We start from the raw sequence: 27,270 nt of genomic DNA, 5'->3' as shown, positions 1-27,270 counted from the left end.
GCTGGGGAAAAGCGGGAGAAGTGGCGGAGGCTGAGCTGCGGGCGGCGGAGGCGTGAAGATGCGCTGAGAGGGGGGCGGCCGGCGGGAGGGGTGCACCCGGGGCGGGCGGGGCGCAACCGGGGATGGGGAGCGAGGCTCACCCCGAGAAGGAGACAAGAGAGGGCACCCCGGAAGGGTAGGGGTTGCGAGGTCGTATCCCGGGAAGGGGGCACACCCCGCAGCTCCCAAACGCCCGCAGAGGCGCGCCGGGAGCAGCCGGGCGGTCGCCTGCCCGTCGCCTGCCCACCTGGGGGGGCCGAGAGCGGCAGGGGCACCCCCCCACTCCGCCTCGTCTTTCTCTCCTCCCCTCCGCCGCCTCCTTCCCTCCCTCCCTCCCTGTCCGCCTGCCTGGGATGGTGGAGGGAGTCGGGAGCACCCGGCAGGGCGGCCGTGGGCTCGGGGGGCGGCTCGCCCCGGCCACGGCCACGGCGCGGGGCGCGGTCCGCGGGGGGCTCCGCTGTCTCGGGGTCCCGCAGCCCCCGCCGCCGCCGCCGCTGCCGGTGATGGCCAAGGATGTCCTCGGAGGGGGAAGCCGAGGCGGCTGCTGAGAGCGGGCCGGGCAGCACCCCAGCACCGGGGGCCGCCGCCGCCGCCGAGCGGGAGGAGGTGAGCGGCGGCGGGGGCGTCTGCCCCGGGCCGGGCCGGGGGAGACTGGAGGGGCAAAGACAGCCCCTCCGAGGGGTCGGAACGCAGGGCGGTGGGGTATGGGGAGCCGCGGCGGGAGGAGGGTGCCCCAGCCGGAGGTGTTTGCGGCGCGGGGAGAAGCGAGGAGCGCAGCTCCAGCCCGCCTGGGTACCTGCAGGCGCGGCGCCGGGCTGCCCCGCCGCGCCCTGCGGTACCGGGGCCGCCGGCGGGACCCCCGCGGCCGCGCCGAGCCCCCCGCGTCGGTGGGGCGGCAGAACCCGGGGGCCGCTGGTTGCGGGGTTTTACCGACGGGCCCGGGCGCACAGCCCTGCGCCGGCTGCCGGGCTCGGGGCGGCGGCTGGGCCAGCGGCTCCGCACCGGAACGATGCAGCGGGGGCGAAAGGGGGCCTGCCCGGTGGAAGTTTGGCTAGTGAGTCCCTTTGCCATTGGCCTAGGAGAGCCTACCGCTTCCCTGGGACTTGGGAAATGGTCAAGGAGACTGCGGCTCTGCGAGGCACTGGTGGAGGTGGCCGGAGTAGCACACGGAGCATGAGAAGGGGCTTGCAGTCTGGGGTTCTGTGGCTTTCAGGTGTTTTGGGGGCAAAGGAGGAGGTCATGCCTCTCCTTTTCCCTTGGGGCCTAGACGCTCCTGTTGCATAGTCTGCAGCAGAAAACAGTGGAGAAAATACAGCGTAAGATGTTTCTTCCGATCATCTGTGAAGTGCTTACTATGGCCTTGCACATCATAGAGAGGGAATAATGGATGTGTCTGAGTGTTGACACAGAATCCTGGGTTACAACGTATTGGTCAGAGAGAACTGAAGGGCTGTGTGACAGTAGACGACAACGTGTCTGTGCTATCCTGCACATTTGGGACAGCAAGCTGTCCTGTTGTAGAAATACCTGGGATTTTCCTTTACGCCTAATGGAGCCTCTTCTTCCAACAGTTTTGACAGGTCTGCCATTTACATCATGTAATGCATGTGCAGTTCATGGAAGTGAGTGAACTTTCTTCATAATATGGAGTTTAAAATGAATGTACATGCTCCTAGGAATGCAGAGAGCAGCCCTAAATCAGGCAGAGAAAATTGAAAACAGAAGTGAAAGCAGCCCTGGAACATTGCTGTGTGCAGTGAGTCTGCTTAAAGCTTTTGCTAACTGGTCCCATGGCTCATCAACAGTCACATAATTCTGTAGTCAAAATCCAGTAACCTCAACAAAGCCTATGTGAAGCTGCAGAGTACTTAGCCTAAAAACAAACAGCAGTTTTTAAACTATGTATAATTGAAAATTTGACTTTGCAGCTCAGGTTGAAAAAACTATCATCCATGGGTGAAAATTAGGATTTTCTCCTGTTCAATTGCTTTTTAAACACCTGTGACACAGTTCGCCATGAAAAGCTGTGGCTGAATCCAGGATACAGCTGCTGTTCCAGCAGTAGAGCACACCAATGTAATTACAGCCCTGCACATGATCAATAGATGGTTAATGCTGGAAAGGATTTTTTTATTTGTTTGGTCTAGGACCAGGAGCTACTGAAGGCTTTCCAATGTATTAAGACCACCATAAAAACATCTAAGCCATTTGTGGACATGAAAGCACTTGATCTCTTTGCACTATCTGTATCTTGCTTCACTCATCCTATTCTCAGTTTTTCTTCTGTTCCAGCACAAACATTTGCACATTTGAGTCTGTACCTCAAATGCCTGTGGTATCTTAACACTGCAGTCCTACAATGTTGGTCTTTCCTAATGTCTTCCCCGTCACCATGTAAATAGTCTTTTTGCACCTGTGCCTGCAGTTGCATGTAAATGTATTGGTATTAAATGGGCATTTCATGGGCTTGCCTGTTAAGCCTTATCATTTATGGATTTCACTTAGATAAAATGCATGGATCTAAATGGTAACAACGACTGAAAATTGCCTTTATTGGGCATTAAATCAATGGGAGATACAACCCCGAGCTAGTAACAGAGAATGTATCTGAAGTCAAAACTTTTATTGTTGAAAGAAGGACAAATGAAGGTGTAGCTGGGGAACAGGAAGGAGAGCAGCAGTTCAGTTACCTGCCTCGACCCTTGTCCTCTTCTGCCAAGGACCACATAGGTTTACTGCTGACTTTGCTGAATGTCAGAGCAAGCCCTCAGATTACTTGACAGTGTTCTGGTTTGGGGTTTTGCTACTGAAACATTAATTGCTTGAGCTGAATGATCTGGAGCAGATGTGCTTTTGTTATTAGTGTAGGATTCTACCATTCCACCAGCTCTTGTGAAGAGGAATCAAGATCTTTCAGGGGAGGGTAGGCAAAGGATTCCTGTTTCCAAATGTTTCAGAAGTTATTCCTGAAGATTAATTCTCTGGAACTACTTGCCTTTACTTTCCTCTCTGAAATAGCAGAACCTGCTGCTCTGTACTGCCCTGGTTAAGCAGTGGGCTGGCTATTTTTCTTGTTACTGTGACAGCCTGTACCCACACTGAAGAGTTGATAGTGACCTTTCTTCATTTCTGCCAATTTATACCTCAGTTGGGAAATGGTCTTAAATATTTAAGTCTTTAAAGCTTAGTTGGAAATCAAGAGGGCTTTTTTTCTAGAAAACAAAGCTGGTGAGTCCAAACATCATTTTATGCTTCCAAAGCCAAGTAATCAGTGAAGAAAGCTGAAAGCAGCAGCCACTTGACATTTTGAAATATGTATTTGTCTTGTCTGTACTGGCAAAGTCAAACAGCAGTTGTCCATGCCTGGTTTTATCTTCTCTTCCATATTTAAGAACTTAAATTGGGTATGACATAATGCAATCAGCTGAGCTATTTAAATATAAGGGAAAGCCTTATGGGTCAATGTTCCTGAAGATTGTTTTTTACAGAAAAATGGGGCAACTTAAAACTGCCTCATTTGCCTTGTGTTGCTACTGCAAAATGCAACAGGGGCTAATGTGTAAAGTGCTACTTGTGGTCACAACAGCACCAAAGGTATGTTGCAAGTTCAGAAAACATATATAGTACTTGTTTGCAGGCTACAGCTTTACAGGCTGTTGGGTGAAAAGATCGCTGGGATCTTTCCTCTTCAGTGTGCCAGTGATGAGACATGCTCTGCTTGAGGGATTGACTCCATTGAGTTATCCAGCTTTGTTATCCTCCCACCATTTATTTTATTTGTCAAGGCTTATTTCATGGCATTGAAAAAACCAGGCATAAAACCCTTAATAACAGACCTTTAAATTGTCCCCATCTATAGGCTGAGTTGTACCCAGGTGGATGAGAGGTTAAGCAAAAGCTGTAGAGAGACCATTGGGTATCAGTCTCCAGAGAGGGGCTATTTCCTTGTAAACCTCCCTCTCCGAAAGCTTCACTCACACTGCACAGGTCACTCACACAACAGACACTGCTCAGAGAAGGACAGGAAATGTGAGACATGATTCCTAGGGAAATTCTGCCTTTGCTTCTTCTTGGCTCTTCCAAATCTCATGCAAAAACCTGCTCAGCTAATCCCCTGAATGATAGGTACTGGTTAGCCCAGTGGAAGGCTGTCACCATCCCAAGTGAGTATGATTGACCAGTTATCTTTTTAAGGCAAAGTGCATTATATTCCCCCTTGTGAATGAAGGTCAAACAGGACAAGCCCATTTCTTCCACTCCTGCCCTTGGTTTATTCAGCAGACATAAACCAAAGTGTGCTCCTCATTCCTTCTTCCAAATTATTTCCCTCATAGACACAAAAGAAAACGTCCAGCAGGAGTGGCAAGCTTTTTTCATGATCCTGCAGTTTCAGGCAGTATTTGCATTGCAGATTCTGTCATAAGAAAATCCATGTTGAGGCATTACATCTTTTTTCTGCTTTTGTTCTTTTTGTTGTCCCACTTTATCTTCTGATCACATGTCTGTTCTTGGTGCCCTGGAGTTGGCTGTCTTCTCTGCACTTCACATGAGAAACTGTCAAGAGTTATAAAAAAATAGATAGGAAATACCAAATGAATGTGTCTGAGCTCTAAAGGGCAGCCTGGGCTCCAGCTGTGTGGGCCACTACAGGCAGAAACTTCTGTCCTCTCCAACAGAGTGCTCCTTGCACTGTGGCTGAGAATGAAGTGAATTGCTCCTTCAGGCTCACTTTTCTAATCCCTTCAGCAAGGGAATTTTCTGTGAGGCACTGGACCGTAGCAACTGCAGAGCTCATGGAGTTCTGCTACTGGAGGGTTATAATTTAGGAAAATGGCTTTCCCTCATGTGAAAGGGGCAGGTTAGGTGACTCAGTGGTAGGTCCCCTTCAGACTTGGTTTCTAATGCTTTTGTTTCGGGTGGACAGACATTCACCTGATACTGGTAGAAAAGAAGTGGGTCTGCACACTTTGTGGAAGCCCCAGATATTCTCCTTGTTCTCCCTTTCTCACTTCAGAGTCCCCAGAGGATGATCTCCCTCAAGAAGGGAAGTGTGGATACCAAGGGTGCTTTTCAATCAGTGCAGGCCATTGCAAGAGTGAGACAGGAGGTATTTTCTCCTTGTGAATGGAGCACTTTACTTCCTCTCATCACCTCTACACCTTGGAGAAAAATAGCTCAAATCGTTGCCAGTGACCAGGGACTTTGTGGAAACAGAGAGTAAAAGGAGTAAAATATACACAAGTAGTCCATAGTGAGTAGGGCTTGTTTCTCCATGTGTCCTAACACATTGTCTTGAGTTGACACCAAAAGTAGTGTCTGCTGAGCTATCACCAGCACTGTAAGGCCCTTCAGTTGTTACTGTGACACTTTTGTGACACTGCAGATAAGGCTGTGTCTGAGTTTTCACTTAGAGCCGGAGTTCTACTTTTTGGAGAAAATATGGTTAAGTAGTTAATTAGTTTTTAAGTTCTAATAATGGAAATATAGTTCACTTTGAGACTCCAATCATTCATTGTGCTCCTCTGAGCTTAAGACCTGTAAAGTTAAAAATAGCACATAGTGAAACTTTTTGAGGTCACAATTGTACCAGCTCTGTTAACTCCTCAAAACTCTAACGGGGCAGCTTCATTTCAGCAGCACTGCACAGGCGAGCCAGCCACGTGTTATAGCAAGGATGCTGCCACAGTGGAGCTGGACAGGTCTCTGCCAACAGCACCACACAGGGCAGAGCAGGGCAGGGGCTGAGGCTGCCTCTGATAGCCTCCCATGCCAGCTCCTCCCTGAGCACTGGCTGCTCTGCCCACAGCACATCTCCGCTGCAGTAAAAGCAAGGGAAAAAGTGCCTGAAACAGGCAGGACAGATGACGAGTGGGAAGGATGGAGGAACCTGGCTGCACATGGCACCAGGAGTTGGGCAGCACCAGGAGGCTGGCAGCTTTCCCAGTGTGGAGTTAAGGTTGTGAAGCAGTGTGTGATGGAGCTAGCAGCCTCTCTCAAGGTGCCACACATGCCACTGGGATGGGATGAGGGGGCTCACACCCCTTGAAATGTGTGAACTTTTGACCTCTGTGGTTTTACGTCATGTGAATAACGTACAGAGAATCCCAACTCACACAGAGTTCTGTTCCTATGCAGCTGAGGTGTTGCACATCCCAGTTCAGCATTCAGCCAGCAGAGGCCTTGTTCAGGAAAGTCTGGTAGTACTGGGCCTCAGGGAAGACAGGCTGTAAAAAGCTGCCAGCTAGTGAGAGCAGGGCCTGGCAAGGCAGGAGCTGACAGCAGAGGGCAAAGAACAGGTCATGAAGGGTCCTGGCCCTGGCAAGGAAGCCAAGGGTAGGTAATTGAGGTGACTGGCAAATGTGGAGTCTGAATAACCTGACCTTAGCAGGGAAGAGAGTGGGATCAGTCAGAGACTTGGCAGATCATGGTTTTGTGAGAGAAATGATTTGTGGTGATGGATTTGTGGCTGGAGGCCTTCTTCATACCCATATGATTGATTGCCCTGAGGAGCTGGCCTGAGAATTGTGGAGTGCAACGTGCCCACAGGAACAAGCCATGCCATCTCTCCCATCCTGCAATGGGCAGAGGGAGCACAGAGCACCATGGAGGCTGGGGTGGTAGCATCTGCCAGTAGAGTCCTGCCAGCGTGAGGGTCCCTCTAAACACCAAAAAAAGAGAGAACAGCTCCCTCGTGCCTGCCTAGAGGTGAGGTGGCCAGGCAAAAATGCCAGTACCTGGTGGAAGAGGAGTGTAGTGAGGGCATGTGCTGAAAGGGTGAGAATGACAGCCTGTCTTCAGGCCTGAGGTGTTCCATGGTCCTCTGCAGGGGACTGCCGGTCAGCAAGCCAGGGCAGGAGCTAAATCCTCTGCTTCCCACCAGCTGGTGCTCAGAGTGGCAGGGTGCAACAGGTCACATGCAGATGACATACCTTCCTGGAGTATGCTGCTGCAATGCCCATGTGAAATCACTTTATAAGTGCTATTTTTTCAGTGTCTTCAGGAGGTGTAAGAAGGTGTGCTGACAGCATGACATGGGTCAAAGTCAAGGCAAGAAATAAAAGCCAGGTGTCCCGGCTCTCAGGATCCCTTCTAGCCATTAGGTTTTTAAATTAATTTTCAGTGAAGTTTTCACCTGCTGTGCTGTCACAGATTACTGCAGAATGTGTCACAGAGAAGCAAGAGGGAGAGAGAAGTGAGATTTATAATAAAAACTTGTTTCTCCCAGGGAAGCATTAGCTGCTGGGATGCTCTCTCAACCTAATGGGAGCACCATTATAAAAACCTGACAGCGCTGAGGTCACAGCTGTGTTCAGCAGGGTGCAGAGATGAGGAAACAAACTCCCCGAATCTGACAGCTGAAGCCTGAGTAGTGGCTGGGTGTTATTGCAAGGGATGCTCAGCTTGGCAGCACAAGAGACCTGGCATGGCTGCAGCCTGAGCTGCTGCAGCATGAGGCTGGCACTGCCTCTGCTGAGGTGTTAGGGCTGAAGAGCTCCAGCTGGGAGGTCACACATGGGAAGGCTGGAAGTTGACAGTTCAAATCGCAGAGCCCTGTTGTTCTATGGTTTTTGTTTTATGGTTTTGCCACATAAAAGGATGGCATTGCAAATAAGTGAGAATAAAAATAAAATGTCATGGTTCTGAACAAACCTTCATTCACAGGTCCCTTTGAAAGACTTCCACAGACTTCACTGGAGCTTGGATCAGTCCTGATCCATATTTCCATATTTCTCCTGAGGACTTGAGAGTTGTTTCTATATCCTATATTTCTATATCCTATATTTCTATTTTCCTATTCTATATTTAAATCTCAAGGTGTTCCTTTAGAGTGAGCAAAGATTAAAAGGGATTCTATTTTTCTCATTTATGAAATCTCTAAACAGCGGCATTCAATGACTAGGCTGAAAACTAGAGAACTGGTGTGGAACCAACACTTCTCTGGCTTCCTCCTCACAAGGATATCTTTCCTGGCTCTCTGTTTTTTCCCCCAAGGAAACTGGTCCATAGCTGTTGTCCAGCTTGGCTTCAGATCAGTCCCTCACTTCCCCGTGTTGAGGCTGAGGGAAGGTTGAGCAGGACACATTAAGACGTGTGGCAGTGGTGAGAACACTGACGCACAGGATGTGCTTCTCAAGGATGAGGAGAGCACCAGCGACCCCAGGAACCTGGGAGTGGGAACGAACAAGTTTCCATGCTCCATTGGACTATGGCACTAAGATCCCCTACCGCAGGCTGATAGTGTGCACAGCACAGGAGAGCACATGCACACCTGCAGGAGCACAGCCAGCCTCCTCTCCCTGTTTGCTCCTCTCTCATCCCTTTCTCATCCCTGGGGAGCCACATCTTCTGTGTAAAGGTGGGAGAAAAGCAAGCATTGCAGGATTCCTGTTGAACCCAGATGAGACTTTGTCAAGCACAGAGGCTGGCAGATAGCTACTCTCCCTTCCCTTCCCATCCCTCAAGGACTGAAGCAAAGGGAGCTAGTCCCAGTATCCCTCCTGTTTTCCCTTGGCTGGTGTCAATTTGCCCTATATCTCAGCAAAGCCACTGGTAACACCAGTGCACCAGTCAGCAAATTGCACCTGGCTGATCTCTAGGGGCTGTGGTACTTTTGTGTTGCCAGCAGCATGCCAGGGGAGCTGGGTCTGGCTTTGACAGGCTGGAGCACACTGCTAAGGATTGCTCCACTCTGCAGCCACAGGAAGAATGGAAGCTGCCATCAGCCCTTTCAGGATCTTCCTGCAGTGTGGGAGCAGAGGCAAAAGCACCTGCCTGGACACCTCTGTGCAGCAGTGCTGGCTTTGGTGGGGGACAAGTGGCTGCCTAGGCATGACGCAAGGTGGAAAATACCAAGTGGCACAGCTGTCTATCGCTCTTGACATTTACTTGGCCTTACAAATCCAACAGTGGCTGGGAACTGCATCCCAGGAGCCTTCCTGCGGTTTTGTGATGTTTTGATCGGTTAACTGATAAGTGTTGAGGTAAGCCACTTAGTTATACCTGTAAAATTTACCCCATGTCTACTAGAAACCACCAATATTCAAGGGAGGGGAGTGGGTAATATGAGCTAAGTATGATAGGAGCTTAAAATGTAGAAAAAACACCTGTTCTTGGAATTACTCTCTTGCTCTGAGGCAGCTTGAATCCCAGCTTTCCTTTCCTGATGAACTCATACCCAGCATTGGCATTACTGGGAAAAATCCCGTGCCTCCAAATATGCTCTTTTTATAGGTACAGAATCGAAAGCCAGTGGCAGCAACATCAGCAATTTGGGGGGAAAAGCAGTAATTTTATTAGTGCAGCATTTTGTTGATCTTGTAAAAAGCTGCCACAAAAATAGCCCTAATTTCTATTTTGTAAATGGTGACCATTTTGTTGCTAGGATTCCTTGGCACTGAAGATGTAACTGCACAGTTTTTCTTGGAGCAGCATGTGGAAGCATCACTCATGGATGTGTTTAGGGCCAAATTCTTCATGACACTCACATATGCACCCTTGTATTGTAGCAAGTGGCTTTCCCATCCTGCCGCAATGAGCAGCATATATGCTGGCTGGGATCCAAATGTCTTTTATTTCTGGGATTTCCTTTATTTCTGCTTGAAGAACTCCGAAGTATCCTGCAGGACCTAATGCTGAATCTGACATTTTAGAGTACTGTAGGCTCCTTCTGTCCTGACCTTTGCTTTCCTCCTCTTCAGATGCTGGCTTGAATTCATAAGGATGATTGGTGTGAAATAACAGACTGTCTTTGTATGGTATTTCAGGGCTGTCCTAGCATCTGAAATTCAGGTGGATCAGCAAAATTTGTGTCTTTTCATAGTTCTGGCTTGTCCTGCAATAGGCTCTGCTGGGGAGAGGATTTAATGCTACCATTTTGTGCACCTGCCTACCCTGAGGTGTTCTCCCTGACAGCTCCGTTGAAGGAAGGAGGAGATTATGTCTCCGCAGGGATTTAAACAATGAGAAACCAGGCGATCCCTGCTCACCACAGGAGGGCAGTTGCCAAAGCGAACGCCTGAGCCAGTGACGCTGCAAACACGTGGAGTGCATGATGCAGGTTCTTATTTTCAATCCTAGTAACAGCATTTCTGCTATGCATTGACATCATGGCCCCTGCCTGCAGGAAGTTTTTATTCTCGCAGGTGTTTTGTGGCAGACGAGCAAATAGATGTGTAGCAACCAATCTGCTTTGTGTTCAAGGACTGGAGGGAGATTATCTTTGATGCAAAACGGCTTTTTTTGGTTGCCTTCTATCCCTTATATTTCCCTTTCCTTGCTACTGGCTCAGCATGAGCTAGGGGTAATGGGCTTCTTGCCGTTCAAGATGGACGGCAGAAGGCATTTTGTTTCAGGCTCCCCAGGAAGGGATTGATGAGATGACTGTTGTAATATCTCCCTTTTTCCTTACTAGGCCTTATTACTGACACCCCATGCAGTGCCCAGATTGGGTCACATGGTGGAGGAGCACTTCTGCCCACCGTTACGCGGATGTCTGGGTTAGCGCAGCCTGCCAGGCTCCTTCCTCACTGTACTAATGAGCATCTGACCTAGGAGTTCATTTAGCACTGGAAAGTAGTGATAGGTTGATCTTCAGCAATTGTCATCTCCCCGGTCACTCCAGACTTCTTAGGCTGGTCTTTTGCCAGGATCACCTAAGGAGCTGGAACATGATAGCTGCACCAACATCTGTTGTGGCTGCTTGGGGACAGTGGATAGAAATCTCCTTCTTGTTCTTGTGTCATCCCTGTCCACTGCAGAACTGGTGAAGCCTTTTTCAGCACCAGAGGCTGGTCCTGTGTCAGGGCTCTCCTCAGTTCTGATTAACAGCACGGCCTAGGGCTTGTCTAGCAAAGACTCAGTGGTCCTCTCTGTGTTATGTCCTGCCATCAGGAGGTGGAACATTTTCCCCTGCCCTGTCTTGACCAAGACTGAGGAGTCTGTCATAGTTAGAGACAAAATTCTGCTTTCATCCAGACTCTGGTCACCACCTGCCAAAGTGTATGACTTGTGGTTATTGATTACTCTTTCCCTTTCAAGTATCTCGTTGGGATATATTAATCACAAGCCTAAATCCACAGAGGCAAATTCTGTTATGACGTGTTAATTTATCCCCCTTTTTTCTTTTTTCTTATCTAATTTTATTTATTTTTTCACAGTCCTCTGTTAGTGTTTCCCCCCTTCCTTTTTCCCCATGGACAGGAAAATTATTCTTGCTAAATAAAGGAGGGGAAAAAAATACAAGATGAACTCCTTGCTTACATGAGTAATCCCAAAATGTGGGGTTGTTTTGTTGTTGAAGACAGTAAAGTCACCCTATAGCCCCAAAGCCAGGTTTTGGCAGAGAGCAGGAGCATGCTGTGATGGCACACATCCTGCTGAGACACAGCTGTAGCTTCGGCCCTGCAGCACAGTCACTTCTCTGGGAATCTCTGGTCCAATTTAGCACAGCCTTATCCTACTCTCCAGGCTGTGGGGAGGAGAAAGGGGCATAGATCTCTTTTTTGGAGAAGTTCTTAACAGTGAGAAAGCAGCCATTCAGGAGTATCTGCTTTCCAGGTCATGGATGGGGCGGGATAACTGCTGGTTCATAGGATGTTTTGGTACTGTCAGGCTCAGTGTTTCCTTCATTAATCTTCACCCAGGTCCTTTCTCAGGCCTGATTCCCTCCTGCCCCTGCCCAGGCTGGTTGGTCTCTATCCTCACCTACCAGCAGCCTCCCACTGCCTCAGTGACACAGGCATTTGGAGTGTGTCCTGGCTGTCCTTTTCCCTCTTCCACTTCTTCCCATCTTCCATGCTTCCCCTTCATTTCTCTAATTCCATTCAGGCCACGTCTTTGCTACCCTCTGTTTTCTCTCATTCTTTCATTTTAGACATGATAGCATTTTCCTGCAAATTTGCAGCTCTTGAGGTCAGCCACCAAGGACAAACACACGTTGGATTTAAAAGGACAGGAAATGCTTTTGGCATGATTTCCCCAAAGGAGAATTTTAATGCTTTTGAAACTGGGGAACACAGTTACCTGTCTGTGAAACAGGCACAGACAGTCAAGCTTGGGCCCTGAATTGTCCACAAAACAAACAGAATAAATTCATGCTGTGGCAGCATATTTTCTGCTTATACAGCTCATACTGGAATTTTCAAGGAGACTGAAGAATAAAGTCTGACATAAGAGGATAAAGTAATTTTGTCAGTAGAGAGCAATGGAGAAATAGCAAGGATAAGGCAAAATTATAGGTAAAATGTTTAAAGAATGTGATTCCAAAATAATTTGGTGCATTTCATTTGAACATCACAGGCTTTTTCTCACCCTTCTTTTGGTGTCAGTTTGGCAACTTTCAATTCAAATTTGTTGTGCCTGTTGAAATCAGACAGGGGACAAAACAAAGAGTTTTTTCAGTGTCACCATAACCATTTGCATGCCATGAGCAGTACTGAGGCAGCTAGAAAGAGAGATGCTTCAAACTCATGCTGCTACACAGCTATTTCTGGAGTAAAATACAGCTACTGATGAAGGTCATACAGTAACAGCAAGCTACATGATAATGTGCTCTACTGAAGCTTTGGGAGGGTTCCTCTTAGTATTGTATGCAGAACTGCTCATGGAAATATTCCTGGCAGTGAGCACTGGAAGTGTGAGGAGCACCTCAGTGTCCACATAATGCTTACAGCCTTGCTTTTGTGATTGACACTTGGCTTTGTGAAAACAGTTGTCTTGTATAAGTTAATGGGGTATTTAGCCATTAGACTGGCAGAGTTCTGCAGGAATAATTACCAGATTTGACACTGTTCACTGGAATTAAGCATACAATCTCTGCTGGTAACGTTTACAGTTGGCACAAACGTTAGCAGGCAGGTCTGTAATGATGAGATGAGCACAATTCTCCTTAGGGATCTCCTTCATTTGATAATTTACTTACTCAGTCCAAAGCCAAATCTGAAGTTACACATTTCAGGGTGGAGAGTGCAGCCAACCTTTCAGCTGTCCTCCAAAAGTGACTCAAAAAATACCTGGGAGCCAAGTGAGTGAGAGGTTGAACATGAACTGCTGGGATGTTGCTGGGCAGAAATCTACTAATGCCACCCTTGTAGACAGTAAAAAAGGGGAATGAGTGGGAGTGGAAGATGATTTTACATTTTGGTATGATGCCAGTAAATAAGTGCTGAAGTTCTGTATTTTCTTGCAGACTTTAGAAGGATCTTAAGGTGCTGAAGAGAGAGCAGAGCACCAGAAAGAGCTAGAGCAGCGAAGTGAAGGACTTGAAGACCTTGGCTCCATTAAATTGTCAAAAAGAAGGCTCAGAGAGATGTCATAATTAGAATGGAAAAGTATCTTCAGAGTGAGAAGGCAGTCATATGAAAGGAGTCTCTTACCACTTGGAGAATGGGCATCCTCATTGCCATGAATGGGGGCTGAAGTGAGACAAAGTTACAAAGGCAATAGCAGTTCATCACCAGAACAAATTTCAAAGTGGATTACAGGTTCTTCATTTCTTTCAGGCTATCAGTTAAAATAGAGTGTCTTTATGGAAGATGAGCTTTTACCAGCCACTAGTTTCTGGCCTGATGGCAGACTGAAATTGCATTGCCTGTGAGATACAGGAGCTATGAGGAGAAGGAGAGTGTCTCCCAGTCTTGAGGTGTAAATGTGAATTGGGTTGTAGTATGAGCTGAACCTTCCTGACCCAAAATAACCATGGAAAGTTAGCAGGAGAAATTTCTGTGACTACCTGTAAAGGCTAAAGAGCTGTCTGGTTGTTTATTCTCTGGTAAGAATCCCTGCCACTCGTGGATGGCTAACTGGTGAGTCCTGCTATCAGGCATGCCTGTATCCAGAGGCCAGCAAAAGCAGTGAGCCAACATTGGCAAAACAGGCACCAGACTTTCAGGTTAGGCATTCAAAAACCTGGGCTAGTGGAATCAGTCTGGGCTTCTCTGACTGTGGCTCTTCATCTTCCTACTAAATGGGGAGCTCCTTTAGAAGAACAGGGATAGCCAGACCACCTTGACTTGTGCCTTGGGGAATTAATTTGTTCTATGTACCCATCAAGAGAAAGGGGACCTAGAGTCACAAGCATAATTTGCTTACCCAGAAATGTGTTCTCGTTCTTTAGCGTCAGTGTTACATTTTGAATATGCCTTTTAAGGAAAAATCAGAGTTTGAAGGAAAGTAATTTTTTTTCCATTCTTGGCCACCCCCAGTGCAGTCACTTTCAGCCTCACTTAGGTTACCAGCTACAACTTACTACCAGTGTCTTAAATCTGGTCACTTGTGAGCAGTCAGGGGATGGGTCAGAGAGCCAAAACCTCGGCCACCAGGCCTTTGCTCCTGCCACAAGAGCACGCTCAGCGCCAGTTAAGCAGAGGATGTGCCAGGACTCTCTCTCCACCCCTTTACACTAGGCAAGATCAACAGGCCAAATCTGCACGCTCCTACAACATAGAGCACGTTTGAATGGTTTTAATTATGGTTCCTGCAGCCAGAACCTGACCTGGCTGCTGTTGAGCCAGGATGAGCTGGGTGGGTGTGCCTGTGCAAAGGAGGCTCCACCTCAGCCCTTGAAAATGTGCTTTTGATCTTGGGCATCTTCCATCAGAGGGTGTCTTTGAAGGCAATTGCCCTTTCAGACACTGCCTGGATGTTTTATCATTTGCAAGCTAATTTTCTTAAAGGAGAAATAATCAAAATGTTGCCAGCCTGGAAACTCCTGTCTGCTACAGGTGTCAGTTGAAATTCCAGTTCTCCATCAGCAGTTAGGGCTTTCCAGACTATTTTCCAGTGACTGTGGCCACAAATTAAATAGCATCTATCATTTCAGTGTCTCAGAACACTCCACACCACCAGACAGCAAACAGACCATCTGGAGCTGACTGAGTGGTACACAGGTCCTTTGCTCTGTCTGAGCTTTCCAGAAATGATGGGCCAAAAAACCCAAATGCAGAGCAGCACTGTGGGACTCACTGAGTGCCTGCCTGAGGCCAGGGGCAGCGCAGGGCAGGCTATTCCTAGACTTTATCACTCTCCACAAGGTTCACAGCACAGACATCCACAGCCCTCCCCACACAAGCCACCTCTCCCTCATGGCATTTTCCTCATTCATGCTGAGATCTAAAGAATTTGGAAAATGTTTTTTGGTTACTGTTTTTACATACGGAAGAGTAAAGTGAATTTTGGCACGTGATTATGGATAGTTTCAGTAAGAGCAGGAGTTTCCAATCCAGTCAGGTGCAATGAGAAAGGAGGCCTCTGAAAGCAGTTCAGCAGCATGCCAGAGTGTAGCAAGATGTTATTTACAACGTGTGTATTTAACACAACTTGAAGTTCATAAACGATACTGACAGCTCAGCTGTGCTGCTTCACGGCATTCCATCCAAAACAGGAAATTTTTACAATTTGTACTGTCTTCAGGACAGGTTGGGACCTTTTGGGTGACACATGTGATTTGACAAATCCATTGCTCTTCACAATACATGGTTGTAGAATCACAGAACAGTTTGTGTTAGAAGGGACCTTCAAAGATCTTCTCGTTCCAGCCCCCTGCCATGGGCAGAGACATGTTGCACTAGAGCGGGTTGCTCAAAGCTCATCCAACCTGGCCTTGAACACTTCTAATGATGGGGCATCCACAACTTCTTTGGGCAACCTGTGGCTTATTTAATCTGTCAGGATGTTTCTCAGGTCAATGCTGGAAGCAAAGCCCAAAGCAAAGCCCCCCACAAGCAGGAGGGGGAGGACATCTCTCCTGGTTTGGGTTAGAGAACCAAGGCCATTTGTCCTAGCTCACGGACAAAGTGCCTTGTGACTGAGCCTCCAGCTATTCTAGTCTCTGTTTGGCTCTGGCTTTCTGTCAAGCTCTCTGTCTTTGCTTTCTTCAATTATGTTTCTCTATTAAGGTTTTCCAGGGGTTATACTTTTATTCCACATCAAAACAACACAGATGCCACAGCATTCCTCAAAGGATGCAACTCCTGTTCACTGGCTAGTCCGAGTTATCATGGAAATTATTAGTTTCCTTAAGCATTTATTGTACTCATCCAGAAATACAAGCTTGCCCTGTTTCAATCTGAAACACTACGCACAGAAAGGAGAAAATTCCACATGGTACCACAAAGATCATTCTTGTAAGAAGGTGGTATGTTAATTAATAAAGTCTGGGAGCCACTGGTTTAACATATTAATGAATTTGTTATGCAGAGAGAGATGAAAAGATATATTTCCTTATTAGATTTTGAATGTCTGATATTTTTATTGTAGTTATGTTCTATTTCGTGTCTTTCTTACAAACATTCTAATAGTGTTTCTAATAGTATAATTGTGTTGGCTAATTATTTCAGCAAAAGGAAGGAGAAATAGGGGGTTATGGGCCAGATGAACATGGTCAGAACTTGAAACAGGCAGGACAGGTGTGGGAGTAGACTCTGGAAGAGAGATCCTTTTGTAACTGAGGACCTGCAGAGAGTGGGATCTGCTTAGGAGCAACAGCAGGAATGAAACAGTGGGTCAGAAAAGCCAGGTGAAAAAAACTTGGGTTTTTTACCAAAGAAAGGGTTTTGAACATGAAGGCCCTGCTGAATTGGACTGGTAGGTGTGTGAATCAGATGTGGCAGTAGGCTCTATGGCTGTATGTCTTCACTGATGCAAAGAGGACAGAAGCTGCCTTTTTTGCAAGATGCAGTGAGTGAGAATAGTGGAAAAAATCTGGATTGGGCTGATCCAGCCCTTTCAGTGCAGTGGGTTGAAGATCATTTTTGAAGTGGAGGATGCATACTGAAATGTCATCTTGGACATGCAAACCTCTGAGCTACTGCCAACCCAGCTGGGTGCTGCTTGAGGACTGGTGAAACCAGAGCTATCTCATCCCCCAAAGGAAAGATGGCATTTCACAGGGATAATCACATTAGGAGGTATTTGCCCACTCTGATAGGGCCTTTGATAGCCCTAACCAGCAGGGCTGGTTGAACCACCCCTTGGGCAGAAGCCAGCCTGTGGGTTGTAGGTTAGACCACAGAGAAGCTCTTAGTCAAGGCAAATGAGATAAAGGGAAGGTGGGATTGCAGCGCCTTGAGCAAGTAGAGGGATGGGAGAGCCTGGTCGCCTGGCTGTGCTGAGGGCCAGGCTGACGGCACTTCCAACAAGTCATAGGGAAAAATGGGGTTCCCAGAGCTGCATGGACGAGTTAAGCACACACCTTACATTCAAACTGACTGCTGGGCATTTTTTGCTAGGTCCACTGGCACTCCTCGCTGTGTGAACCATAAGTGATTTTAAGTGAGAGGTGCCTGTGGAAGCGTGAATGTGAACACAAATTCATGTATTTGAATATTGTCCTTCTGTTCCTTCTGCACAGTCTCAGGGCCTGGAGTAGAGTGATGTTTAGCATTTTCTTCACCTCAGAAAACGTTCAGGGGAAAAAAAAGGATAGAGTTTTGCAATTCTTCATTACATTTTATATTTTTGCATTAGTATAGAATTTAAAAGCTCTAGTTCCATGTCAAGAAGAGACAAAGAATAAAAGTCAGTAATTTCCAGTGGGTTTCCCATGAGACAGGAGTGCCTGGGGCTCTGACCTGGGGTCCAGTGTACAGCTGGGGCAGTAGCCTACATTGGGGCAGTAACCACCCTGAGGCTGAGCAGTGGGCATTTGAGAAGGGTTTCAAGAGATGAAACTCTCCATGACTGCACATAGACTCAGGGATTCACTCCTAAAACTTCTCTAGTTATTTTTAGCTGATTTAGGGACTGCCTGAAGCCACCTTGTGGCTTTCCTCTAAGTTTCCTGCAAAAGACTAAGAAAAACAGCCTTATTCTTATCAATACTGAGTTTTTTCACTGCCCTACCTACAGAAATTATGTACTCTGTACTTCATAATCCCTTAGCTTCTCTACATCTGTTGTAGTTGCTGTAAAGAGAACACAGCAACCAGAATACAGCCCAGAATAATTATACTTTATTCTGACACATGTGCACATACAAAAGTTTTGGGATAAGAATATAAATTCTTTACATATTTCTTCTGGATGCATGAGGAAGAATCAGGGGACAGGTTCTGTGCTAAGTCCCTGCAAGTGTATACTGGTGTAGCTCCCTAAAATCAATAAAATTACTCTGCACTTACACAGTGTCAGATTAAAAGCTATGAAATCAAAACCCAAATACCATGAAATCTAGTTTTGCAGTGTTCACAGCAAGTTTTAAAACCTCTATGTTTACTTAGAAGTGGTTCTCTCTCTCAGAAAAGAAAAAGCACAGCAGTATTAAACCTGACCCTACAGCCCTGCAAAGTTAGATGTCAATGCTTCCATCTCATTGATAAGACAGCAAAATCTTCTTTGCAGTGGCACCATGCTATTATTTCCTGAGTTACAAGATGCTGCTCCTTAAATTCCTTGCTGGTTCGAGATCACTTACTGAATCCTAACTGCTGTAGGTCCAAGATGAGCTTTACTGGGGGAGAAATTTATCTGTGGAGAAAGAAAGAGAAGACATTTCCTGAACCTAGCATCTGTTGGCATCTATGGAGCAGTTTGATGCATTAGAGGTGGCCCCTTGGGAGAAGGAGTATCTGTGTGCTATTTTTGCATGAAATCAGGCTCGGCAGAGGGCATGATGATGCATGAGTATCAGTGTGTATCTGCTTTCTCACTGTCATTTCTTCACCTAGGGGAGAGGCAGAGGATGGCAGTAACAAAAGGGATGCAAACAGCCCTCCTCATTACCTACTAGGGCAGTGGGAGTCTTTCTTCATGCACTTCTTACCGACAGACAGCTGCCAGCCAGGGGTGTAACTCGTGCTGCTGCTGCTCTTTGCAGGGACACAACTCTGTTTCCGCTAGCTGCTTGGCTCCATTTGGCATTTTTCTTTATAGCTGAACATCACATGACAATGCAGCTGATTCATTGCACCAGGGCTGGGGTATGGACTGCAATCATGCCCTCCTAGGGGATGAAGTGAGAGTACAGGAGTGTGAACCCAGCTCTACGACCAACCCAACTTCTGGGACTTTAAACAGAGGGGTATGCTGTTTTAAATATTCACGCATACACCCTTAGCTTCAACAGTGAAGCTTTCAAGTATTTTAGGTCAGAGCTAGTCTAACCAGCCTGAAGCAATGCTGCATCGTGCTGTAATCTTGACAATTTTTTCAACTAAATGTGCTTGAATCTAGTCATTTTCCTGATGGCTCATCTCCAAGAAAATGGTGTCGATCATTTGGTAGGTTTCAGGGTTGGATGTGAGTCAGCTCTGAGTCAGGCAGCAGCTTTAGCTGCGTGAAATGCTGGTCCTCCTGTGCTGGCACAACCTGTAGGGCCGCAGCTCTGAGGCAGACACTGCTCCCGAGCCTCCCCAACAGCAGCATGTGAGAATTTAAGCATGGGGCACTCACAAAGCAAGGGGGCAATTCCACAGCCCCACACTTGGCCGTTCACCTGCTGTGAAGCACTCTCAACTTCTGAAGATGGCAGGGTGCATAAATGATGCTGTATGCAGGCAGGGAGGAGGAGATGGGGACCTATCTTGTCCCCTGCAGAGGTGCCCATCTGACCAGGGTGCGGGCACAGCGAGTCACTGCTGCACTAACAACTTCCCTCCTCAGAGCCAGAAGGAAGCAAGGAAAGAGCTTTGTCCAGAGCCTTCTGTCCCTGGCAGGGTGTTTCTATTTATATTGACATTTTTATTGAGTAGGGTGGTGTCCCAGTCCTCAGGCAGCTAAGAGAAAAGCCAGACACAGCCTTGATGGCAGCAGCCACCGTGTGTGTTGTGCAAAGTGGCGTGACTGACGGGTTCCTCGCTCTCTCTTTGTCTTTCTCTCCCCTTGCACGGCGGTGTGATTGAAGCAACGCCCCGTGAAACAGTCCCTGAGTGCTTGCATGTGCCGAGAGTCCCACTGGAAATGCCTCCTCCTCTCCATCCTCATGTATGGCTGCCTGGGTGCAGTGGCCTGGTGTCAGCTGGCCAGAGTCACCAAGCTCAGCTTCGATAGCTCCTTCAAGGGCAAGTCCATGATCTACCATGACAGCCCGTGCTCGGATGGCTATGTTTATATCCCACTGGCCTTCCTCTCCATGCTGTATGTGGTGTACCTGGTGGAATGCTGGCACTGCCACGTCAAGAGGGAGCTGCAGTACAAGGCAGATGTGGACAGTGTCTACGAGTGCATCAACCGCATGCAGCAAGCCACTCCGTGCATCTGGTGGAAGGCCATCAGCTACCACTTCGTGCGGCGAACCCGGCAGGTGACCCGGTATCGCAACGGCGATGCCTACACCACCACACAAGTCTACCATGAGAGGGTCAACACACATGTGGCTGAAGCCGAGTTTGACTACTCTCACTGTGGATACAAGGACATCTCCAAGGAGCTCCTGGGCTTGGAGAGCTATACAGCCACCAAGCTGAGGTTCACCAAGTGCTTCAGCTTTGCCAACATTGAGTCTGAGAACTCTTACCTGACTCAGAGAGCTCACTTCTTCACGGAGATCGAGGGGCTAGATGATTACATGGAGGTGAGGGAAGGCATGCAGCTCAAAAATGTGGATTTTAAAGAGCTCATGATGGCCTACGGAGACCCAGATCACCTCCCGTGGTACGTGTCCCATTATGCCTTCTGGGTGGCAGCTATCCTGATGATCTCATGGCCGCTCAGGGTACTCATAGAGTATCGAACTGCTTATGTCCATTACCATGTGGAGAAGCTGCTGGGCCTGGAGTACACGGCGCCCACGACGGCAGATGAGCCCTTGTACCGCTACCGCATGCCCCGGGACAGCACACAGGACAGCACCGAGCTGGAGTGGCACATCTGCACCAACCGGCAGCTGATCCCTAGCTACTCGGAAGCCATGCTCATGGACCTGGCCCACTCCCCGGCCTACAACAGCTACACGGTGTGTCGGTACGGCGAAACGGCCCACGGCTGCGAACGCTGCAACCGTGCCTCCAGCACCTCCTCCATCTTCTCGCGCCACGCTTTCCACAGCTGCAGTGGCAACTCCCGCCTCTCCCTCAACACCAGCCGCTTCTCCCTCTGCCGCATCCATGGCTCCCACAGGACAGGGCTCTGGAGGAGCCGCAGCAGCAGCATTGCAGAGCGGGGCTGCCAGGATGAGCAGTGCTGCTCCTACTCCAGCCAGCTGGCAGTCAACGAGAACCCCCCGACCTACCACGATGCCCGATTCTTCCCTGTCCTGATCGTGCACAGGCCAGAGGGGCACGACAGGCGGCCTTTCTACGTCAGGCGTTCCTCCTGTCTGGAGACCTCTCTGTGACCAGCCTCCATGGTTACTTGGCTCCTCTGCTCCGGGACAGGGATTGCAGAGGTGCCACCAGTGGGGAGCCTGCAAGCATCAGTCTCTACAGCAGGTCTGCAGGATGAGTTTCAGCTCTTCCCCCTGCCATTGCAAGAGGACATAGAGACTCTGACCAATACCTAACCTCATTTCCAAGATTTTTTTCCCCCTCCACCTAGTCTCCGTAGTTTTTCATTCCCCATTCCTATCTTTCACTCCTCACCCTTTCTCTGTTCCTTGGTTCCCTGCCTCTCCTCCCATCCCACCCTCATTCTTTTTTTACATTTCAGTCACAGCATTTGACTGTTGTGGCTGCTGGAGGATTTAAAATGCTTGTGCTTTGCCAGTACATTTGCCCTCCTGGATGCTTTGCAAGGTAAGAAGCTCAGAAAGAGCAAGGCACAAGGCATGCGGCCAGCCAGAGTGAAGTCAGAAGGAGAATTCAGATATGCAGGCACTGAGTCACCTCCTGCAAACCCTAAACGAGGTCCTTTTTTTTTTTTTTCTTATTTTCCCCAATCTTTTTTTCTTCTTCTGTCATTCCTTCTCTCCTTTGTTCATGCTCTCCTCCTCTCCCTTTACCCCTTTACCATCATCTTCCCTTTTTTTCAGTTCTCTCACTTCCTCATTCCAGTTTTTCTGGGGTTTTGCCAGTGAGGATATCTTTCAGGGTGTAATTATCTTCCATTGGGCAAAAGTAAGGTATTCATGGCACAAATGTCACTGACTATTCACACAGCCACCAATAAAGCTCCTGAGAAGTGCTGAGGACTTTCTTTCAGGAGCAGTGACATACACCTATACAGCAAAATGCCCTTAGATCACCTTGCCCTCCCTGGTTTGCAGCAGAGACACTGCTGCATTTCCAGCTGTAGTTAACCTTGTCCAGCTCCACCCTTGATAGCAATCGTTGAGAGCCATAATGTAGATTAGTGCCCTGTTAATGCCACTATTTTTAGGACTGTAGGCCTGGTTTATGATTGTTTCATTCCTTCAACTTGAGCACAGCTGCGCAGGCTTGACAAGGGGAGAGGGGCTGGAAAGGGAAAGGTAAATATGGTATTAACCCTCCCACAGAGAGTCTGGAGCTGTTAGGAAGCTCATCCACCCACAGTGTCTATTACAGCAGTTGTAGGACTGCTCTACATTATCTTTCAGCTTTCTGTATGCCCTGGGGGGGGCTTTTGGTTTGTAGCCCACTCCACCTTCCCAGGCGAGATGTGGTGCCACCCCAGCCCCAGGCAGGGAGCACAGCTGGGAGCCAGCCCCACTGGCCACTCCTGCTGGGGCTCTAGGCTCTTCCTTCAAGGCTTCCCCTGGAGCAGGTGTAGCACCTTCCAGAATCAGTCCCAGCCACTCCAAATCCAGAAGGTGTCTGGTGCTGACAGAGCATGTCACTGCACTCTGGGCTGTGGGCTCTGCCCCCCTGGCCTGGCCCCCTCCAAGAGCCAGGGGCTGGTCCAAGAAACTTGTGGCCACACTGAGGACCCACCAGGGACCTCGTGCCTGCCAAACCTCCGTCCCACGAGGGATGGTTGTATGCTGAGCAAGCTCCATGCCATTTTGTCACGTGGCTGGTGGAGGTGATTATCCACTCTGACTCACAGTTGAATGCAATACGATCGCAATACATACAGTCACTTTCAAAAACAAAGTGTTGTCTCACCCTACCTTACAAGTAGGTAAGAAACTGAGCCCCCAGAGGGGCTGGCAACAAGTGCTTCCTCCCAAGTCCATTTTGTGTATCAACATATAATAGGAAATTTGTAAAGTCATATTAGTATCTGTAGATTGTATGTAACTCTGCATACTTATATGGTGATTTCTTATGGCATTGACTGTTGCACCATGTTAAATACATTTTGTTTTTGTTTGATGACTCTGTTATGATGTGCTGTGTTTATTTCAACTCCAGAAATGGAAACACTGGCAATACCTGGCTAACCTGCTGCAAATGATGGCACCATCAGAAAGGTTTTTAAAATTCTTATGATTTGGTCTTTTTTTGTGTAAATACTTCATGTGTGATTTATGTGACATTTTCATTCTGACAGCTTGACATTTATCACAAAAGATAGATAACACATATGATGTGTTAGTTTATCACCTCTAAAAAAAAATAACCACCCCAGACATGTGGAGGAACAATGTTTGGGCTTGGGGTAATGATTATGATTGGGCTGAGGCCAAACTGGATAAGCTGGAAACTTTGAGAAAAATCCAAATTTAGATCCACCATACAGTGACCCAATCCTAGTCTCCCATCTACACCATGCCACCAGCGACACCCAGGTAGAGCTGGGAGAGTTTGGGAACTAGGAAAGGATCAGGCCTGAACTCAGAGCTCAGACTCATATCTGATATCCATGTATTCTGAAGACATAGTGAATGCAAATCTTTAATATGGTTCCCTGTCCTCTTTATTCACACAGAAAGTTAAAACCAACACATATGAAAGATGTAAGAGCTGGAGTAGGCTGAAACAGAGAGGCTGGAATATTTCAACACAGTTGCTAACTGAAGAAGATGGTAGAGAGGAAGACAAGAAAAGAGAAGGGAAAGATGGTAGAATAATATAAATTAAAAGAGAACAGAGTTCAGCTGTAGCTAAGATAATTCCCAAATGAGCAGCATAACTCAGTTACAGTGAGCTTAACCCAGACACAGGGCAGGATGAGTTTCAGCCTTCTTGTGAGCTGCTGCTGCTGCAGCCACATGTGTCTTTAAATACCATATCCAAGGTCTTGGGATGACCAGTTTTGTCACACGCATTCCAAGACGGAGAGTTATATTTGGGTCCTCAGAAGTGGCCACGTTAAACACTGTTATTATCTGACATGAATAATCCATTATGATGGGTTGGGCAGAGAATGGAGACAGTTTATTCCCAGTTTAATCATTTTCAGTGACCTGAAAAGCCACTGTATTATCCAGTAGCACTCCAACTCTGTCCTTGGAAAGGTTTGGAAAGTCCTCAGGGTTTCTGGTTCTTCAGTCACTGTGTTCTGGCCCAACTTTGGGGCATTAATTTGAGAAGCCATCCCTAAACTGCAAAAGCCCTCACTCACATGGAGCCTCTTCCTGTCACTTGCTGTAGCCTCTGGTGGTGACTGAAAAGCTGGGAGCAGCTCTTGTTCTAGCATGGGACTAAATATGCTGCCTTCAACAGATCTCCCACTCAGGACGCATCTGAATAGCCATCCTGCGTCTCCTAGACTGTAAGAGCAAAGCTACTCCTATGCTCCTTCAACCCTTGAATGCCACTTCATCCTTGCTCTTGCCATTGCCACAGCTTCCCCATGCAGGGTGAGGGATCTGCCTCCTAGCAATGGAGGGGGTAATGCTGCTTTTCAAATCCCAGCTCAGAGGATGGAGTGGACAAGTTCTGGAATCCCAGTGCAAACCAAGCAGCTCTGTGGAAAACACCTTGTACAAAACACAGGGATTTTGTATCCAGTTGCAGGCCGACTACTTTGACAATGGAGCAGTAGCACGTGTCGGCAGCTCTTGTTGAACTTTTGGGGCTATGGCTTCTCATGTGGAAATGGGTGGTTTGGGCTGCTTTCTCACTGGGATAACCTGTCCCAGGTGTCCTGTTGGGTCTCAGTAGTTAGAAGAGGCTGAACAGTAGAGGAAGGTGAGGAAGTCCAGCAAATATTTCTCTTCCTTCTGCCTTCTCTCTTTCCTCCCCCTCCTTTTTGTCCTTTCTTCTCTTTGCCTTCATCTTCAGAAGTCTCCCAGCACTGGGCATTCACCTCTGGATTACTGTATAGCTGTTCAGGTATTTTCTGAAATATACCTACACTTTGTCACTTCTGGTGAGATGTGGCAACATACTATTGCAGCAGAAGGAAGGAAAGAACGTAATCCAGAGAGCCAACAGCTGTGTCCTGAGTGTGTGAACAGTGAGCACTGTCACTGATATTACAGCCTGAAGAATAAAACCATGGTGCTTAATTCAGTGCCACAAGAGGCCATTATAGTTTATTTGTCTTCAGTTCCTAAAAATATCTGAGATTCACCAGTTCATTGGATTTTTGCATGGTAATATTGCACTCCTCTGTAAGTTTTCCCACTGCAGTTTGCGGTCCAACTGGCAGTGCATCAGGATTTCAGTCCAATTTTCATATGGCTCTTCCTGCCTATCACTGTTAACACAAAGTACTTCTCAGAAGAGCTGAAGTCAGGTCCCCTGATGGGGAAAATTCTTCTTGGTCTACTGCTTCCATCAAAGCTTTGCTCTCTTGCACCAGCTCAGAATCTGGCCTGTGCCATACCAGAACAACTGGAGCACTTCCTGAGCCCATGGGACCAGTGTAGTGTAAGCCTCTGTAATTGTAGGGCTGAAGAAATCCTTAGAAGGAAAACACCATAGAAACATGTCATTATTCTAATGGCCACTATTTTTTCTCATGAGACAACTAAAATCTACAAAAGTAGCTACCTTCTAGAGGGTGCTATTGCCATAAGTGCAGAAGCATACCATATAGCTGTATGGATACATGGGAGAGAGACATGGGGGAAGCAACAGCAAGTGTGCATGAAGCCTTTAGCAAGCACCAGCACAGAACCTCTCAGCCCAAGAGCTGTAGTGATCCCAGCGATTTCCTGTCCCCAAGAGCAACTAGACTTCCTACAAGCACTCAAATTGATGGCTTTGTCAGTGTCTCCTCCCAGCTACCTCACTGCAGCAGGAGGCACTGAGGAAGGAGTGACATTTCCACTCCACTAATGAAATCTTCTTGGCATTGCTCCAGTCCCCTAGGAATTCCTATCAGAAATGCAAATGACCTGGGGGGGGGGGGGGGGGAGTAAAGCTTAGAGCTTGGAATGGAATTACATGAGCTTGTTGTGCCTCAGTTTCTCCATCCCCCTCCTGGGGATAATGCAGTTTCCCTGCACTCCTCCGTTTAGCCAGGTTTCCAGAGTGTTGCAGGAGCTGCTGGGCAAGTGCTGCACACTGATGGCTGTGGCAGAACTAAAAGCTGCACCGTGCTGTAACGGTATTGCTCCTTATGGCGCCTTTCAACCCAGATTCTCACAGAAACTCCTACGAAAAGGCAGCGCCAGATTTTTTAACAAACTCTTTGTGAGTGACTTTTTCCACACCGTGCTAGTAGCCCTCTGGCAGCAGAGATCTCCCTCCTAAGCTCTCTCCCTACTTTTCCGCTAGCTAGGAAAAGTGGTCAAGGCCGAGCCGATCCTGCTTGAAGGGCACGGGTGGATCTCCTCCCCTTGCCGGTGCTCCTCCACAGCTCAGCCGCCGGGATGGAGTGACCGGCATCCCTGGAGCCGGGGGCCGAACGGTGAGGAGAGTGGCCGAAGGAAGGAGCTGGAGAGGGCCGGCCGAGGGAGATGGGCCGGGGTGCTGTGTGCATGAGGGGAGCTTCTGCTCATCCCGGCAGGGGCTCGGCTTGGGGGAAATGAGTCCCGGTGGCGGCCCCAAGTCATCCTCCCCTGAGGGGCTGGATTGTGCCCAGGGGCTCCAGAGGGACCAGGCTGGCCTCTGCTCCCACATGTAGGGAGAGGGATAAGCGATGCCCCGGCAGCTCCTGCCGATGTGGATCACCCGCTCCCGGCGCTCTGGAAACCAGGCCGCCCGGCGGAGCAGCCCTCGAGGGACGCCTCCTCCACACATCTCCTCGACCTCAGCCTCTCCCGCCCCGCCCCGCCCTGCCCCGTCCCGCCCTCCCGGGGGCCCGGAGCCCCGGTCCCGTCCCGGGGCGGCGGAGCGGGGGCGGCGGGCGCGGTGATTCGCCGCTTCGAGGGCGGTGGGCGCCCGGCTCATGCATATTCATGAGCGTGATGTCAGAGGGGGAGCACAGCGCGCGGTGACCGCCCGAGAGCGCCATTTCCTGAAGGAGGCGGCGGCGGCTGCTGAGCTGGGAGGGACGGACGGACGGACGGAGCTGCAGAGTAGCGCCGCGGCGGCCGAGCCGGCA

The 27,270-nt window shown here is 48.4% G+C and overlaps 1 protein-coding gene across 1 annotated transcript; it reads left to right on the top strand.

Moving 5' to 3' along the window:
• Window positions 1-103: 103 nt before the first annotated feature.
• LOC146436380 (transmembrane protein 151B-like) lies at window positions 104-23,207 on the top strand. The gene is made up of 2 exons (XM_085062384.1): window positions 104-645; window positions 19,877-23,207. Exons 1-2 carry the CDS (start codon window positions 553-555, stop codon window positions 21,305-21,307), a joined length of 1,524 nt encoding a protein of 507 aa, XP_084918510.1. The 5' UTR covers window positions 104-552; the 3' UTR covers window positions 21,308-23,207.
• Window positions 23,208-27,270: the final 4,063 nt, after the last annotated feature.

Source organism: Lichenostomus cassidix, chromosome 5, assembly GCF_008360975.1.
Source record: "Lichenostomus cassidix isolate B80296 chromosome 5, HeHo_3.0, whole genome shotgun sequence".
NCBI classification, from domain to species: Eukaryota; Metazoa; Chordata; class Aves; order Passeriformes; family Meliphagidae; genus Lichenostomus; species Lichenostomus cassidix.
Note: the sequence above shows the minus strand (reverse complement) of the source record. Positions and strands in the feature narration are given on the sequence as shown.

Coding starts and splice junctions, on each gene's coding strand:
- LOC146436380 (XM_085062384.1), top strand. CDS start 553: ATGTCCTCGGAGGGGGAAGCCGAGGCGGCTGCTGAGAGCGGGCCGGGC. Junction 646..19,876: donor CCGCCGCCGAGCGGGAGGAG/GTGAGCGGCGGC, acceptor GTGTGATTGAAG/CAACGCCCCGTGAAACAGTC.